Genomic DNA, 15,905 nt, shown 5'->3' on the forward strand with positions numbered 1-15,905 from the left:
AGACCACCATATATATAATAAACCAAAAAAGCTCAGGCCGTTTTAAAAATAAGCTATAGCTGTTGTTTTGGTTTTCCTTTTCAAAAGTGCGGCTGTATTCCTATCAGTGTTTTGTCGTCCTCTGTGTCTTTTCCGTGTAACCAAAAGATGAGTATGGTAGGCACAGGGAGACTTTGACTTCGGATCAACTTGTCTGTGGCTTGCTCTGTTAGCAAACAGAATTAAATTTGGAGAAACTTGGATTTTGCTCACCCAAGAGACTTGCATTAGATACTTAGATATCAAAATAGCATTTCAGTTACATTCTGTATTTATTTTTACAAGTAATGTCATACTGAGGACAGAATGCCTAAATAGTGAGAGCCTGGTACCAAGACCTAAGGGGAGTAGTACCGCGTTCCTGAGGAACAAGAATGGGATGGAAATCAATATGCCAGTTCGCTCAATCCAGCTATTCCCTGGCTTGGTCTGGAAGAAGCCTCCTGTTTATTAGAGGCTGTTTCTGCCGAGATGCCGGCCCATCCGTCAGCCTGCACGCTGCTTTGGAGCCCCGCACACGCCACGGGGCGTTTGTTCTCTGCCGCTCAGCCTGAAGGAAACCGGCTGCTGTATTTCTTATTTGTCACTTAACATATTTTTCTATAAAAAGCTGGAAGTCAAATGTGTTGTCTTCATAGACAGAGATGAGCATGTGTTTGGGGTTTTCCCGTTGGTTGTTATTTTTGCGGTCTGGTTTGAGTAACAGACTCTTCAGCTGTATCTCGGATACTCAATATTGCTCAGAATGGCAGTATTGAAAACAAATGTGCCTCGGTCATCAGAAACTGTTGTGGGCCTCCCCGCTTGCCTTGGGGTCCTGTAGATCACGTGTTGCCAGACTAAGGTGTGATAACGCATGTCTGATATTTTTCCATCTTCTGGTTGAGGCAGTCAAGGCCAAGCTGCGTTTACTCTTCCGGAATCGGTACGAGCACATTTGGGGTTGCCACCTTCTGTCTAAGCACCGGATCAGGTGTACAGGCTCTTACCCACTTACAGATAGGAAATAACGTGTTACTGCAAATCTCTTCCCTTGTTTGGACAGTAGGCTGAGCCGATGCCTGCGTTCTAGGACGGTGGCTCAGCCGACTCCTCTGCTGCCTGGGGGAGAACATATGGCTCTCCATCGCTCTCCCGACAAGCTGCTGGCTGGTGTAAAGTAGACTCAGGTGCCCCTGCACAGCCAGGGCTGAGATTTAGTGCAGGCGACTTGGGAAAAGTTCACATTAAGCAGGCTGTGAAAAGCCTTTTTTGAGCAGTGTTAGAACGATGCCACCTGTGGTGGTGGAGCACCCAGGAATGCCGTTCCTTTACCTGACTGCCTTCCTTCTGAATCCCAGCTCCCTGCCGTTGTTCTCCCACGTGATGGCGTTAGTGGCGTCATCTGGACTCTTCAGTGTCTGTCTTGTCTGTTGTGCGACATGCTTGATAGATTTAGAGACCCGTGAGCATTTGGCTTTACTGGACTATCACAGGAGAAAAATAAGGTTGTCATGAGTTTCCTCATCCTTTTATGGACACTGGAGACAAAATACTCCACTGCAGAAATAACTGGTACACAAAGCACACCGTGTGTGTCCTCTGTGTTCAGAGTCTGTAAGGCGTAATCTCTCATCCCTTAAGTGATGAGTTTTGAAATTAAAAAAAAAAAAGGGAATAATTTTTCCATACACTGTTGCAAAGCTGTAAACCTGAGCAGTGCATTTATGGAGTTCTCCTTTATTTAGATTTCTAAGGGGCATTACGTAGGTGGTGTCTGGTTCTGCTCAGTTTGGTGTGCGAGCATTCATTTCTGTAATGGTTTTTAGTCTGTTGTGCAACTGCTGTGGATATTGGAAAGACTTTTTTTCTCCCTTTGCATAGACTTTGATGATTCGAGACTGGTGGATGTGTATGATCATCAGTGTAATGTTTGAGTTCCTGGAGTACAGCCTGGAGCACCAGCTTCCGAACTTCAGCGAATGTTGGTGGGATCACGTACGTACCGCTCTGCTCGTGCTGTGTCTGTCGCAATGGGAGGTTGTATTTTGAAGGGAGGGGGCAGGAGGTGGTGAGAACTAACTGATGCCGTGTGCGTGTGGCCACGGGGGGGGGGGTGTGTAACTGCTGCGGCTCAGGAGCAGCGGTGCTTCTCCCTCTTGAGTTTGTAATAGGTTTGTCATAATTTTGTGGGTTTTCAAACTGGGTAAATATTTGTTTTGGCTTATTTCATACCAGAGGAAGTATCTGAAGCTTTACCATCACTTTCAAATATTTGGTGATGGTACAAACCGTACAATCTGAAATTCAGAGAAAAGTTAAAAACTTTGTGTGTAACGTTTCAGATGATGATTTTTCTGGCCTGTTAAAAAACGAAACAAAACAAACCAGGCTCAGTGCAATTTGCGTCCAGCTCTTCCTTCTGTGCAAACCTATCTTCGCTGTTTTCTGAAAACAGTAAATATTGCTGTGGTGAGAATTTCTGGTGTGGTTTATAAAAAGCTTTTAAAAGCTGAAAGTTTGGCCTTACTGAACAGCTGTATGGTCTCTGCAGGTGATAGTCTGTAACCGTTCTTGTCCGAACGGGCTGCTTGTCAGTATTTTTTCAAGCCAGAGGGACCACAGTGATCTAGTTTCTCTGTGGAAAAAACAAGATCTATAGCTTAAAATGGCACTCTTTTTTCTTTTTTTCTTCTTTTTTTTTTTTAATTTTCCTATGAAATGTAAATTGGTTACCAGAGCGATCAAAATTACCTACATTCAGGGCACACAGCTGTGCTTCTTTGGTTATTTTGGCTTATTTTATTCTTACAGTACAAGCTCTTTCCCAAGCTTGTAATGATTTGCTACATGGTTGTATTTATAAAAGTAAATGCATTATGTATAAAGACATCAAGCAAAGCTATTTTGACTTCAAAAAAACTTCTTATGAAGTTAACTCTGTGCCCGGCTCCTTTGAACGTGGAGGGCAGCCAGGAGCTGCATCTCCAGAATTAACGCTTGGCAGTAAGGCAGAGCATGGGGAGAAATCACCTCTTTGATTTCACATCTGGGGCCTGGAGACAAGTCCTTTCTGCGGGAGGCAGCCTGAAGCTTCGGGAGTATGTCAAGTGACGGGGCACAGTAAAATCCAGCCCATAGGAACAGGTTCAGAATTTTTGGGGTGTGTTTCTGAAGTTCTCGCGTAACAGCGTGGAGTTGAGCTGATAGCGGGTGGGAAGAGGGCTGTTGCGTGGCAGAGTGAATACAGCGAAAGAGACACTACAGCCATGGTCTGTTGGACGCTCCTGCTTTATCTGAGTGGGCTTGGGCCGCCAAGATTCCTTCTCCTGGGAGTTCTTGCACCCCCCTTCTGTGGGGATGTGCAGTCCTGGTGACAGAGTGTGTCCGTGTGCCTGTACCTGTAATAGTGCCCTCTTGCAGCCTTTGGTGCTTCCTCTCCAGCGTCACTGTGGTTTTCTCCTTTCAGTGGATAATGGACGTGATCCTGTGTAATGGATTAGGAATTTACTGTGGGATGAAGACTCTGTCTTGGCTCTCTTTGAAGACATACAAATGGCAAGGGCTGTGGAACATTCCTACGTACAAGTAAGTTGGTGCAGAAGGTAACCCCACAAGCAGTTTGGGAACACCTTAAACATCTTGGCTGTTGAAGGGTTGCTCTGTTAGAGTTAATGTGAATTAAAGAGTTCGTGTGTGTTTAGATGATTCGAGTACCTAGTACCTTATTACCGCATGGAAGCTGCTTTATGAGATTTAACTTGCGAATGAAATTGTTGAAAATATACCTGTCTGTCATGAGCATCGCCCGATGTCTAGGAATGAGGGCATCTTGTGGAAATGGGCGTATTTACTGAAATTGGTAAGGGAGATGCAGGAATCCAAGTCAGGACCTTACTCTTTCATTCACAGCAGGGATCTCTTTGGTCCTTGTGCAAATAATGCATTGCCTAGTAATCAGAACTTCCTAGTAATTGGGACACTGAAACTTAAAATTTAATAAATCCCCTGTGGTCTTGTACCAGTAATGAGCTATCCTTTTCTGTAATGGGTCTTTGCTGAGCAAAGCAGAACTGAGGAACTGCTTACTACAATGGCTGTAGTATATTAAAGTTTAAAATGATAGTCCAAATAACAGGCTTCTCTTTAACTCAGCATGTTAATCTCATTAAGTAGTAATTTTAAAGGAGTAAGTGGAGGTATTTTGCATATGTGAATTGGTGTCTCAAATGGAAGTGTTAGTTGATGTCTCTTATGTGCTGTTTCTTAATATTACAAGAATGTGTTCTGCTTTTTTTTCAGAGGTAAAATGAAGAGAATTGTCTTCCAGTTCACCCCGTATAGCTGGGTCAAATTTGAGTGGAAGCCAGCATCCAGCTTACGCAGATGGCTAGCAGTTTGCGGCATCATCTTTGTAGTAAGGAAACTTCTCTGGCTTTTCTTTTCTCTATTGTTTGATGTAATATTTTGTAGCGCTTAAGCAACTGTACCAACGGTAACTTAGGCTGGAACTCTGACGTGGTGGTGTTTCTGTAGTCGAGGCTGGAAGAGATCACTTGCGAATGCTGCAGGAAAGGTGTCTGTGTCCGTGTCTCTGGCACAGTTTACACATTCATTGCATAAATATTTGTTCCCTCTTGCTGAACAAGGTTGATTGGCAGTGCCAGCAATATAAACTACCATCCATGCCTAATGCAGCAAGTAACTGCTGCTACCAAAAGCATTGGCTTTGGATGGAAGGGGCTTGTTTCTCTCAGCCATGATACGCATCACGTTACAGCTGTAACCGAAGCCTCAGGCTCCCATGTGTTAGCCTTGGGCAGCACGGCTCCTCAAGCGCACAGTTCTGCCTCACAATGTTTTTATACAGGCTTAAATAATTCAATTATCCTAGATTATTTTTTTCTTATGTTTCACTGAACACATAGCACGTGAGGGTGTCAACAGTGTCCAGCTTGACCAGTTCAGGTGAGGTAGCTCCCCCCTTCAGAGAAAAGCGAAAGCTGGCTTGCCCAGCAGTTGCAGCAAAGTGCCCGTCTGCCTGCCCCACCGAGCCATCCCAGCGGCTGGGGCCGTGTTACGGGAGGCACCGTCTTCAGCTCGCAGCTCCCATGCCACAGTCGCAGGTTGCCCGGACACTGCTGGGGAGGGTAAACTTGGCAGTTTCAGTGGTTTTGCCCAACTCCTTCCTCTGGTCATCTGGGGGACTTTGGCGTTTGTGCCCTCTGTGGGGTGTCACTTGGCTCTGGTTTGGGCAACTCAAACTTACTTCAGTTCAGCAACTGTGAAGTTTAACTACAAAACCCCTCATGACCCTGTAGTGAATCCAGAGACAATGGGCATTAGCCAGTTTCTGTGACTGCTGTGGGACAGGACACAACTGTTTTTCCAGGGTTGCTAGAACAGCATGCCTTTAAGCATCTTGAAATGCGGAATATGAAATCTGCTGGTGGTTTATTTTGGGGTCTGTCCGGCGAAGTTCCCCATTACGCTTTGCAGAGTGGGACACATCAGTCAGGTTGGCAGCCCCCCCCTCACAGTACCATTGCGTGTTACGCTGCTGTGGGATCACAGGGCCGGCTGTGCTTCAGGAACAGCGTGCTGTCTGCGAGGGAGCAAGCGGCGGGCAGCCGCACCAGCAGCCGGGGCCAGGCAGTCTGCAGACTCGGTCGCTTGAATGCAAGTTCACATCACCTCATTTCTGGTACATAAGACGTTTTCCAGGTTCACACAGCACTGCAGGCTTGCTTGAGGTTCCCTTAGTTTATGGGAGAAGCAAAGTCGATGTGTCTGCGCAAATAAAATACCTGTTTCTCCAAATGGTTGCTGTGTGCGTGCTCCCGACTTTTTGCACCCTGGAGGATTTTGGGTGTTAGGTGCTGAGCAGATTTTGCAACTGAGAGACTCCACTGAATTTATACTAGTCTTCGGTATAATAATGTTTCTTTTGGCAAAGCCTAGCTTCAGCTGGCAGTTTATAAGCTCAGGTATTGGCTCACTCTTTTGGATTAAACAATGCTTAATGCCATTTGTTACCACTTCTTTTGAAGTGAGAAGCTTGTGTCTACTTGCTCACTTTATCCATTGCCAGGGCAGCTCACTCAAGAACATTTTGCTATAAACGTGTAAGCAATTCTCCTAAGTTGGCTTTGGCAGTGATGCTTGCATAATGGCGTAAAAAACCCAAAAATCAAAAAACAAAACCAAAAAAAGACCCCTGACGTACTGCTCGTGCCTCTTGTTATTTCGGGGTTCCCTCAGTCAGATTTTAAATGATAGTGAAAGGAGGAGTTGTTGCTTTTAGGATTTGTTATCAGTAGTTCTGCAAGTACTTTAAACTCCCGATAACCTTGTTCAGAATTCGAGGCAGCGCTTGTCCAGTTTTCTTTTGTGTTTGTTTAATACCTCTTCCAACGTGCAGAAAACATCTGAAAACCCAGCTGTTCTTGGTGATTATGGCAACTGATGATGGAGCGCTCAGTAATTCTGAGTAGGTCCTTGTGGCATTAGAGAAATGGGGGAGGAACACGTCATGCAGGGAGAGAGAGGGAGATTCTAGGCTTCATTCAGTGAAGTCATAGAATCTTCATGGTTGGAAAGGACCTTTGAGATCATCAAGTCCAACCATACACACAAACCCCCCCCCCTGCAATCTCTGTCTTCTGAATGTAATTAAAATGTCCTTTTTCTCAGTTTTTATTGGCAGAGCTGAACACATTTTACTTGAAGTTTGTCCTTTGGATGCCACCAGAACACTACTTGGTCCTGTTACGACTTGTCTTTTTTGTCAATGTGGGAGGTGTGGCTATGAGGGAGATCTACGACTTCATGGACGACCCGTAAGCCAGTCCTCTTCTGTATATACCATGTCAAGCTGCACTTGCTTTGTTTTGAATTTGCTCCAGCGTGTTGGCATCCATCTCGGGGCAATAGTTCAGCTTGTTGGGGACAAAAAGGCCTAATCCCAAAGCATCTGCTTTGTGTTCTTTTGTTTTGGAGGTAAAATGCTGGCTACATCTGGTTAGAGAACAGCTGTTGTTAAGGGCACTGTTTTTAACCTCAGTTTTTAACAAATGATCGCTCTTTTGAAAATGTAATGCGTAAACTGTGGGCAGAGGAGTACTGGACTCCACTTCCAGATTGGTAGCCAGGGACTACAGTCCTTAGACATACCTTTTAAGGACAACAGGGCCCAAATGAAAAAAAAAATGTGTTTCTTAAAGGCACTTCTTTTCTTGAGCTGTCTTCCAGCTGGTCCCCGGTCCTCCCGAGCTCTCGTGGCATCCTCTTGCAGGTCAGAGGACCCTTCAGAGCAAAGCGCGTTGGAGGTGGCGTGCACCCATACACAGCACTGCATGTACTTTCAGGCTGTTCCTCCTTAAGCATCGTATTTGTCCTTGCTGCTTTTGTTTCTGTAGACCATGTAAGGCCTGAAAAGCTTTGTTCTCAAAATCACGTTTTCTTTTAAGCTTTATTAGTAATGTCACAAGTTGCCTGAGCCCACATCTTAAGTCTAAGACAACGTCTGGCTTCAAGGGGTGTCCATTGTCTGTCACTGACCAACGCGAAAAGTGTCTGTGTTCAGAATTTAGGGTTCCAACATTCTGTGAAGATCAGTTTCCCTTGCAAGGCTTTGACTCCTAGAGCTGGGAAGAAGGGTCAACCCACATTGCTTAGTCGGATTTCAGGAATTCAGCAGTGGCAGGCTGCCCCTGCCTTTGGTGTCGGACCTGCTGGTTTGGGACGTGCCTCCAGCTCAAAGGTAAGAAGAGGTCTCTGCCTCTCACTGGTGAGCTCCTCTCCTTAGCACCATTCCCAATCTTCTGGTCCCTGTGTTTGGGTTGGAAAAACTCCTTTGCCCTCTGTTCAACCATGTGGCATAACATTGAAATTTAGGAGAATCATCAGTCACCGGCGCCTCATTGCTGATTCAGCTTGTTGCCATTCTTTCGATGATCTGGAGAAGTTCATCCAGCGAGCAGAGACTTTCATCCTGAACTGCATGTCTTCAGCATTGCTACCACCACCCGCTGCTGTGCTTCTCTTGCTGGGCAAGGTGACTGGTCCCCGCACTTCTGAGGTTCGTGGCTCTGCTTGATGCACCACAGAGCGGACCTCATCGGAGCGTTCCTGCAGAACGGCAGAACCTAGCGTCTGGTCTTACCTAATATCTTCTCTGCAGAGGTTTTTGCAACTGGACTTTGATTCCTCCATGCATTTCGGGTCATCCGAGCAGAGAGAATCTACCCCCATTTTATCAGCTCTATGTGGTGTATTTTCACTTGCATATCATTTTGAGCCAAGGAATCGTTTTGGATTCTTCCTGTTGTGTTGTAAGGAGAAGCTCCTGGGGAAAAGCGGGCTGCACCAGAGGCTCCCAGCTAACAGCACAGGAGAAGCCTTCCTGACCTCTTCCTTTTGGAAACTCGCTCAACTTTTTGATGGACAAAGGTTGGAATATTCCATTGACCTTCCTTCCTTGTCAGAAACATGGCGCATTGCCTTGTCTAGTAGTGACAGGTTTGTCTGAGATAAGCAACTAGATCTCTTTAGCCAACCTTGCAATATTTAGTCTGGAAAGTAGTGACGTTCAAATATGAAGACTCTCTTCTTCTCACTCAGGATTCTTCGTATCTGCAGACGGTTCCAGGGCTTTGCTTTCAGGAACTTGGTTGGAGGATGGTGACAATAAAGTATCTAGAATTGAAATAGTCTGAGAAGAAGAGGGGGGCGGTCTTGAAGCTTTCTCCAGCTCTTACATACCATGCTCCTGTTGTGGTCCACATGCTGCCTCGCAGTTCTTGAGGACTGGCTATGTGAAATGTTCCTGAGCAGAAATGTCTTGATGCAGACCTGTAGCATTTGACCTTGCTCTAACTTCCTGGTTTCTAGTCTTCAGGTCTCTTCCCAGGAGTCTGCAGTGGGGCCATGAATCTCATTCATCAAATAAAAGGACTTTTCTGCAAAATCTTTCATGAGTAGAAGGGCAGGAAAGCAACTCTCTTCCTCAGCAGCGTTAGGTTCTGCACAGCTCTTCTGTTAGGGTTACCTTTAATTCTTTGCTCAGTGTGCTGTCACGCTGGTGAGAGGAAACGGTGGCAGATCGGCAAAGCAGAAAGCTGACCTCGTCATCTGAACAGCTTGAGTTCTCAGTGAGAGATTTGCTGTCTCTCTTTTTCTCTCTATCCATGTGTTAAGGCTCGTTTCTGCCCATTTAATCTGTCGCAGCAGATGAACCACCTGGAGCAGTTTCTGAAGTCCTTTCATCTGAGGTGGTCCAGGCAGCATAGTTCTTGAACTGGAATGCACTCATCCCATCTGCATCAGCATAACCTACACTGGATTCACTGCATCATATTTTTTTTTTCCCCCAGCGTATTTAGACAATTTTGTGTAGCTTGAACTTGTGCATTGGTGTCAAATATGACTCTCGGGCCTCATGTTCAATAAATTGTGTGCTTTGTGTGCCTGACTTGCAATGACTCCCCTGGATTCAGGAGAGGGAGGAGAAGCTGTTTGCTCTCCGTGCTTAGATCCCTTCCCAGATAGCAAGAATCCAAGGGCATGCGGTGGAGCGGCTTTGTCTGAGCAACAGGAAAACACCTGCTAAAGGGAGGGTGCTCTCCCAGAGCCGCTGCTGGCCTCGGGTGAGAAGAGGGGAAGAGAAACTGGGACCAAATGCAGTCCCAGCTCCCTCTGCCCCAGCACCACCGGAGGTGCCCGGGGCCCCTTCTGAAGCGGGCACATCCCTGCGGCGTGTTGGGCAGGCTTGTTTTTCCGCCTGGCAGAGGAAGGCATTAGCAGAGGAAATCCTAATCGGGGATTTGTAAGGTGGCTTCTGTTTCATCCCCTGCATGGTGAAACAGCCAAGAAAATACGGCTCAGCGAGCTCCCGTGCCCGCCGCATGTCACAGCGCTTGCTAAGCCGGTGCCGCAGCCAGGCAGGGCTGTACCTCACTGCACTCACAGGCCAGCCCAGGGCTGCCCACCGCTGCAATGCCCCAGAAGTGCTGCAGAGGTCAGCTTAACATCTCCATCCCGCTCCCCAGCCCTCTCTGGGCTTCTTGTATCACTTCGCTCCCCGTCTCCTCTGTCCTGCCCCAGTAGTTCTGCCCCTTCACACGGAATTCTTCCTGGATGCGTCTCGCTTCACCTCTTAGGCTGTGGAAGGAGTGGAATAAGGCAGTAAGGTGGACAAAAGAGGAAGGACCTGGTAGGAAAATGTGCTTCAGAATGCACTGTGGTTCGGTGAGAGGGCAAGGGCCTCTGCAGAATAGATGTTCCCTGTGATTAAAGCAGAGACCTAGAGAACAAAGGCAGGATAAGGAGTAACAAGGCAAGAAGACCAGCCACCTTTAAATTTAGTTGGTGGCGCTTCTCTTTGCACGGTTTGTCTCGGGCATCTTCAGAGACTTAGTGTCAGTTAAGGTAGTAGGTTTAGGGCTAACAGGAAAGTGCACCAAAATGCCCCTTCGTGCATTTTTTGGGGTAGAAGTTACCATCCAAAGGCTGTTGAGAAAAGTTAATTGTGTGTGCTTGCTAGTGAAACGGCGATCGTGGTGGTTGAGGGTGTCGCTTTTCTCAAGTTCAGTCTTCCTTGATTCAAATCACTTGGGTTTGAGGAAATGTTTGATTAAATCATGCCTCTGGAGAAAAAAAAAACAAACAAAATACGTACAACTTCTAGTGGCTTTTTCTTTCCCCTGATGGGAATAAAACCCCGTTTTAGACACAGAAGATGGGTGACGGAAGAGCAAACTTTAGCCTACCAAGTGTTGAGTAGCACATCCGCATGCGCCAGCGGTGCTGCGGCGGGCAGGATTTCAGTGCAGTCCAGTGCATAAAAAATGGGCTTGTTCTGTTGCCCAGACAGAACGCTGTTTGATTCTTGACGTCTGAGTCATCTGGTCTGTCAGGTCAGGAAGCTGTAAAAACATCAGGTCTGGAAAGGACGTGGCCAGACAAGGTCAAGAAGCGGGGGATCAAGCACTTACCCAGGTTTCTTGCAATAGGCGAGAAATGACCTGCGAGGGTAGTGAGGTTTCCTGCAAGGCAGCCTTGGAGGTGTTTCGGCTCTACGTGTTTCCCGTGCAGGAACAGGTGACCCAAACGATGGTGTACTGCCAGTCTCTCCCTCTGAATAGGTGTCTTGATTCCACGGCAGTTTAATTTCTAGCACTGCTGATTGACGGGTCCGGAGCACTGCCGCTTCCCGTTGACTTGGCTGGTACAGTGTACAAACAAACCCCGGGGATTAGGTATTAATCCCGTGTTTGCCCCAAGGTTGTGTTGTCCTAGAAGTGAAACGCTGTCCTTGTGTCTTCCAGGATCTTGCCTGTTTGTTTTTAAGCTTTCTTCTTTTAAAATCCGTTTGGAGATCAATAGTGGCAGCTCATTGAATACCTCTTTGGGAAGGGAGTAAGTTTCAGAATGCAGTTATTTAGGGCTTAAATATATTTCCAGCTCTGTGGCTTGTCATTTGCAGAGGAAAGCTAGGAGTAGAGCTCCTATTTCTCACTGTACCCTGAACCTCAGCTGACCTCAAGCTGGTCAGATAACTGTTTTATGTGGACTTACCAATGCCCTGAAAATGGGGCTAGTTCCTTGCATCACGTGATGATGAAATTTAACTTTTCGTGTGTTTTCAGAGCCTCTGAGAGGAAACCTAAGTCGTCAGCCTGCATAGGCTTAGTACACGTGTAATCCAAACGAGACTTTTAGAACTTCAAAGCTGAATGAAAGTATTACCCCAGCTGTCTTCTTTTGAATATTTCTCTGAATGCTTAATTTTCTAGCAATAGCTTTGTTTTATCTGTGCCTTTATTTTGCAGGAAGTTCCATAAGAAGTTGGGTCAGCAGGCATGGCTGGTGGCTGCTATTACTGCCACGGAGTTTCTGATAGTCGTGAAGTACGATCCCTATACGCTCACGCTCTCTCTTCCTTTCTACATTACCCAGTGCTGGATCCTGGGAATCATACTCGTGCTCACCTGGACAGCCTGGCGCTTCTTCATCCGGTAAGCAGTGCTCCGTGTGCTGCGCTCGGCTCTGGCCCAGGTCTTACGGGGTGGGTTGTTCTGGACATCCGTTCAACAGCGTGTCTTCAGGTGTACTTGGTGTCAGCCTTCGGTGCCCCCTGAAGGTGGATTACAGCTCTTCTGGATGGCTAGAGCCCCGGGGGTTTTGTGTAAGAATTGTTAAACAAACGGGGAGTTTTCTGTGCCTGATGCAGTTCTTCTTTCTGGATCCAGCCTCTGGTAGCTTTGGTCTTGGTGGGGCTGCTTGCGGTAGTGTTGCTGTAGAAGCAGGTGAACCGTTAAGTGCCTGACTGCGCCTGGTCTTCCCGGATGAGGGAGATGGCAGAGGAGAGCAGCGTTTTCAGAGGAGGGCAGCGGTTTGGTTTTCCTGTGCTCTGGGTTAAACAAGACTAAGATGTTTTAGGGCTTCATCGCAAGAAGAATCTGCTGTGTGGCAATTGGCTGGGCTGTCCCAGTGTCGGGGACAAGTGAGGCAAGTTAAAGGTGTTTGGTTTGGGTGCTGCTCTCAGCAAGTCAGTGAAAGGCAGCTACGTAGGCTGGAAGAACCACGCTAATCCATGGAGGAGACCCTCCGCAACAGCAGCGCGTGCTCCTGTTGTGTTATGCCCCTGACAGGTGGTGACAGCCAGGCTACTAGCAAGAAACACCTTTCAAGTCAATCAGTGCCATCAGCAACTTTCGAAGCTTACAGCCAAAAGGCTGAAGTGGGTTGTTATCCCAAGGGCACTTGCATCCAGAGCAGACTGGTCGTATTCTTTTTAGTGCATATTGAAGTTGTTCCTTGACGTCTCTGGCTCACGTCTGTGTGTTTTTCTTTCTAGTGACATCACTCTGCGGTATAAGGAGATAAGGCGACAGAAGCAAGAACACAAATACGAAAAGGACAAATGCTTGAGCAATGGTGATGGACACTCGTCAATGCTGGAGGAACAAAATGGGAACAAACTAAGGGAGAGGAAACTTTGAGCAACAGACAAAGGGCTAAAAGGAACTCGTAGTGCTCAAGGTGGCCTGGTGGACAGTTTCAACCTTATCCTACCTAACGTGTAATTGTCATTGTTAGCTTTCCAGTGTGTGAAAATCCTCTCGGGGAAGAGATGTCCCTTTGGCGTACACACCCTTTCTCCTCACGTGCACCGGGGCAGGGTCGGAGAGAGTCTGTGCAGAGGGAAGTCAGACCCAACAGCGGTGCGACGAGGTGGGATCTCCGTTCCAGCGTGTTGTATGCCTTCCTTCAGAACAAGGGCTGGAGACAAGGGGCTCTAAAACAAAGCGCAAAGGGAATCTAGCTGATTATTTCCAGTAAACTGTGAGGTTTCGATGTCGACGTTTGGGCATTAGGAACACTTGTTTGGGAGTGTACAGGTACCAGACACAGGAAATGAATTCTTTTTTTTTTTTTTTTTTCCTGCTGAACCTACCTTGAGCTGTGGAGTAAGATTGTTTAAAGTGTGTGGCCACCGATTAACAGGACTGCAGTGAGACAAACGTAGATAAACCGAAGCTTGTGAACAAGTTGCGTAACTTGCACAGAATGTACTACAGAACACTACTGTTACAGCCCCTCTACCGCGGGGGCTGCCGCCTTTCGCTAAACTGACTTCTGACATCCTGCAATAGCCTACAGTAGCTTTGTGTTGTGTCACAGCTCTAGGGAGACAGACAGCTTCTCCTTAGTTCCTTTCTCTTTTTTTTTTTTTCCTTTAATTTCTCTTTTAGTCTTGGTCATCTCTTAAATGTAAGGGAAGGCGAAATAAGAAAGGTCAGCCTGCCTTTCCTTCGCTTCGTGGAGTAAAATGTATTACAAGCAGAAAGCTGGGAGCTGCTCCATCAGTCTTAAGTTATTTGCCTTATTCTCAGCTCTTTTACGTCGCTTACCAAGAGCGGTTCGTTCTTGGTGTCTGCAGGACGGGACGCGTCCGGCTCTGCCCCGTTCCTCCCAAGGCAGCTCCCGACTGAGCGACCCCCGGAGCGGGGCTGGGAGCCGCGTTCTCTGTGCTCACGCACAAAACAGCTGTTACCGGCCCTGCCCAAACAGCAAACCCGGGCAAAGCGCGTGGTTCTCCCCCAGCGCGGCGCACGGCGGAGGTCTGCCGGCCAGGCTAGACAGCGCTTTTACTGGTGACTCAGCAGCTAGCAAAAGAAATTGGAAACCTGGGCTGCGTTTTTTTTATTTGTTTTCCAGGTCATTATTCCAAAATGTAAGTGCTGCACTAAGCATCAGTTGTGTAACCTCTGCTCTAAGCCTTTGCACGGGCATCAGAGGCACTGACGTAACCAGGTCACTTTTTCAACACTGGGCTCTAATCTGGCTGATAAAGGGTGTTTTTCAGGGAAGCGTGTATCCGAAAGAAAATGACATAAACGCCACCAGTAAAACTTCACCAGTGCAACCCCAAACTCTTTAACTGGCAGGAGACTTGCGGAGCTGCAGGCTAGCAGGCATCCACATTTTTGATCCGTCTTGGTCTTGTACATGAACGACAACCAAAATCTGCATTTCTCCCGTGTTTAAGGAGTGACCCAAATACTTCCCCCCGCTAAAGAATGGGCATGTAGCAGTAGGGCAGTCTTAATCGATGCATTAATGGGGCGCTCTGGTTGCAGCTGAAGAGCTCAGCAGCGGAGGCGGAGTCGCTGTGCCGGGGCTGCCCCGTTGCTTGGCGTGCGGGGAGGAGGGTGACCGGCGGGAGAGCGTGTCCCTGGCGCTGTGCGCGGGCGCCCAACGCTGCTCTGACACGGTGGTGTTTGCTGCGGCGGGGCGGTGAGGAGGCCAGGCTGTGTAATTAGATGTGATGAGTTTGTCAGTGGGCAGAGCGCTGAGCTGAGCAAGTATTTATTTCTGTGCCTGTCCACCCGGAGTCGTTCTGGTTCCATCTTTAGGCCAGCCTTGGGAGCTGTAGCTGTTGGGTCGCTCGTGCCCCTGTGCTGTGCTTGTGTCGTCCCCCCTGAGCCACGCTCAGGCCCGTCTGTCCCCGTGCTGTTGTGTGGATTAACACTGTGCCCCCCCGCCCGCCCCTATCCCTTGGCAATACAGCCCCCAGGTCTGCCCCACGGCTTGGGGGCAGCAGGTGCCCCCAGGGGGCATCGGCTCTGTCCCCCCCCAGCACCCCTCCCCGCCAAAGACCCCCTCGGGTACATTTGGAAGAGCTGCTGAGGAATGGCAGTGCCCTGCTCGTTCTGGAGCTTGGACCTGGTACACAAAACACTGACTTGTTTGTCTGCGTCCGTCTGAACGGCTTTTATGGTTAGTCTGGGTAACTGAACCGGTGTAATAAAGCGATGTGTGCTGGTGTGTTCTTTGGTACAAGGTGTGTGTGCTCCTGGTTTATCTTTTGCTGCGTGGGGGAGGACAGGGGGGCTGAGGGGGCTTGGTCCGGGTCCCTGATGCGTTGGCACTGTCTGTGGTGGACGCTGGGCCTTAACGTCATGAACTTGTCCAGATTTTCAGAGAACCGGCTGTTACAAGCCCTTGGTGCACTGCCGTAATCCGGAAAGGCTCCTTACAGTGCATTTACCAGGGTGATCTCCCGCTGGGAGAGACCTGGGCTGTGCACAGCCCCCGGAGAAGGGCCCTCGGCCGTGCAGGTGGGCTCTCATCAGCGCAGTCCTCCCTGCTTTTAGGAGTCCTTTTGCGATCAGCTCTCAGCAGTCCTGCAGAGCAGCCTCACGCAGAGAAGATGGAAGGACAGCTGATAAGCCTCACTTAAATAACGTTTAGGGTGGCACAGGAGGAGACCGTCCCCGTGGAGATGAAAGAGGCGGCAGCCTCCCCCTTCTACACCCATCTGTATCTCACCGCGTGTTTCCTACCTTACCTTCCTTGGCAGAAAACGGGAACAAGATGAT

General features: G+C 48.1%; 1 protein-coding gene across 2 annotated transcripts in view; it reads left to right on the forward strand.

Annotated features, from left to right (window-relative positions):
- PTDSS2 (phosphatidylserine synthase 2) overlaps nt 1–15,366 on the forward strand; it is a 41,871-nt gene extending 26,505 nt beyond the window's left edge. For both annotated transcript variants that reach the window (XM_063332520.1, XM_063332521.1), the window contains exons 7-12: nt 1,903–2,016; nt 3,488–3,606; nt 4,321–4,435; nt 6,712–6,857; nt 11,850–12,035; nt 12,878–15,366. In XM_063332520.1, coding sequence (XP_063188590.1) covers nt 1,903–2,016; nt 3,488–3,606; nt 4,321–4,435; nt 6,712–6,857; nt 11,850–12,035; nt 12,878–13,022 — 825 coding nt within the window. In that variant the 3' untranslated portion in view covers nt 13,023–15,366. The remainder of the gene's footprint in view (nt 1–1,902; nt 2,017–3,487; nt 3,607–4,320; nt 4,436–6,711; nt 6,858–11,849; nt 12,036–12,877) is intronic.
- Nucleotides 15,367–15,905: the final 539 nt, after the last annotated feature.

This window comes from Chroicocephalus ridibundus, chromosome 4 (genome assembly GCF_963924245.1).
Source record: "Chroicocephalus ridibundus chromosome 4, bChrRid1.1, whole genome shotgun sequence".
Taxonomy (NCBI): domain Eukaryota; kingdom Metazoa; phylum Chordata; class Aves; order Charadriiformes; family Laridae; genus Chroicocephalus; species Chroicocephalus ridibundus.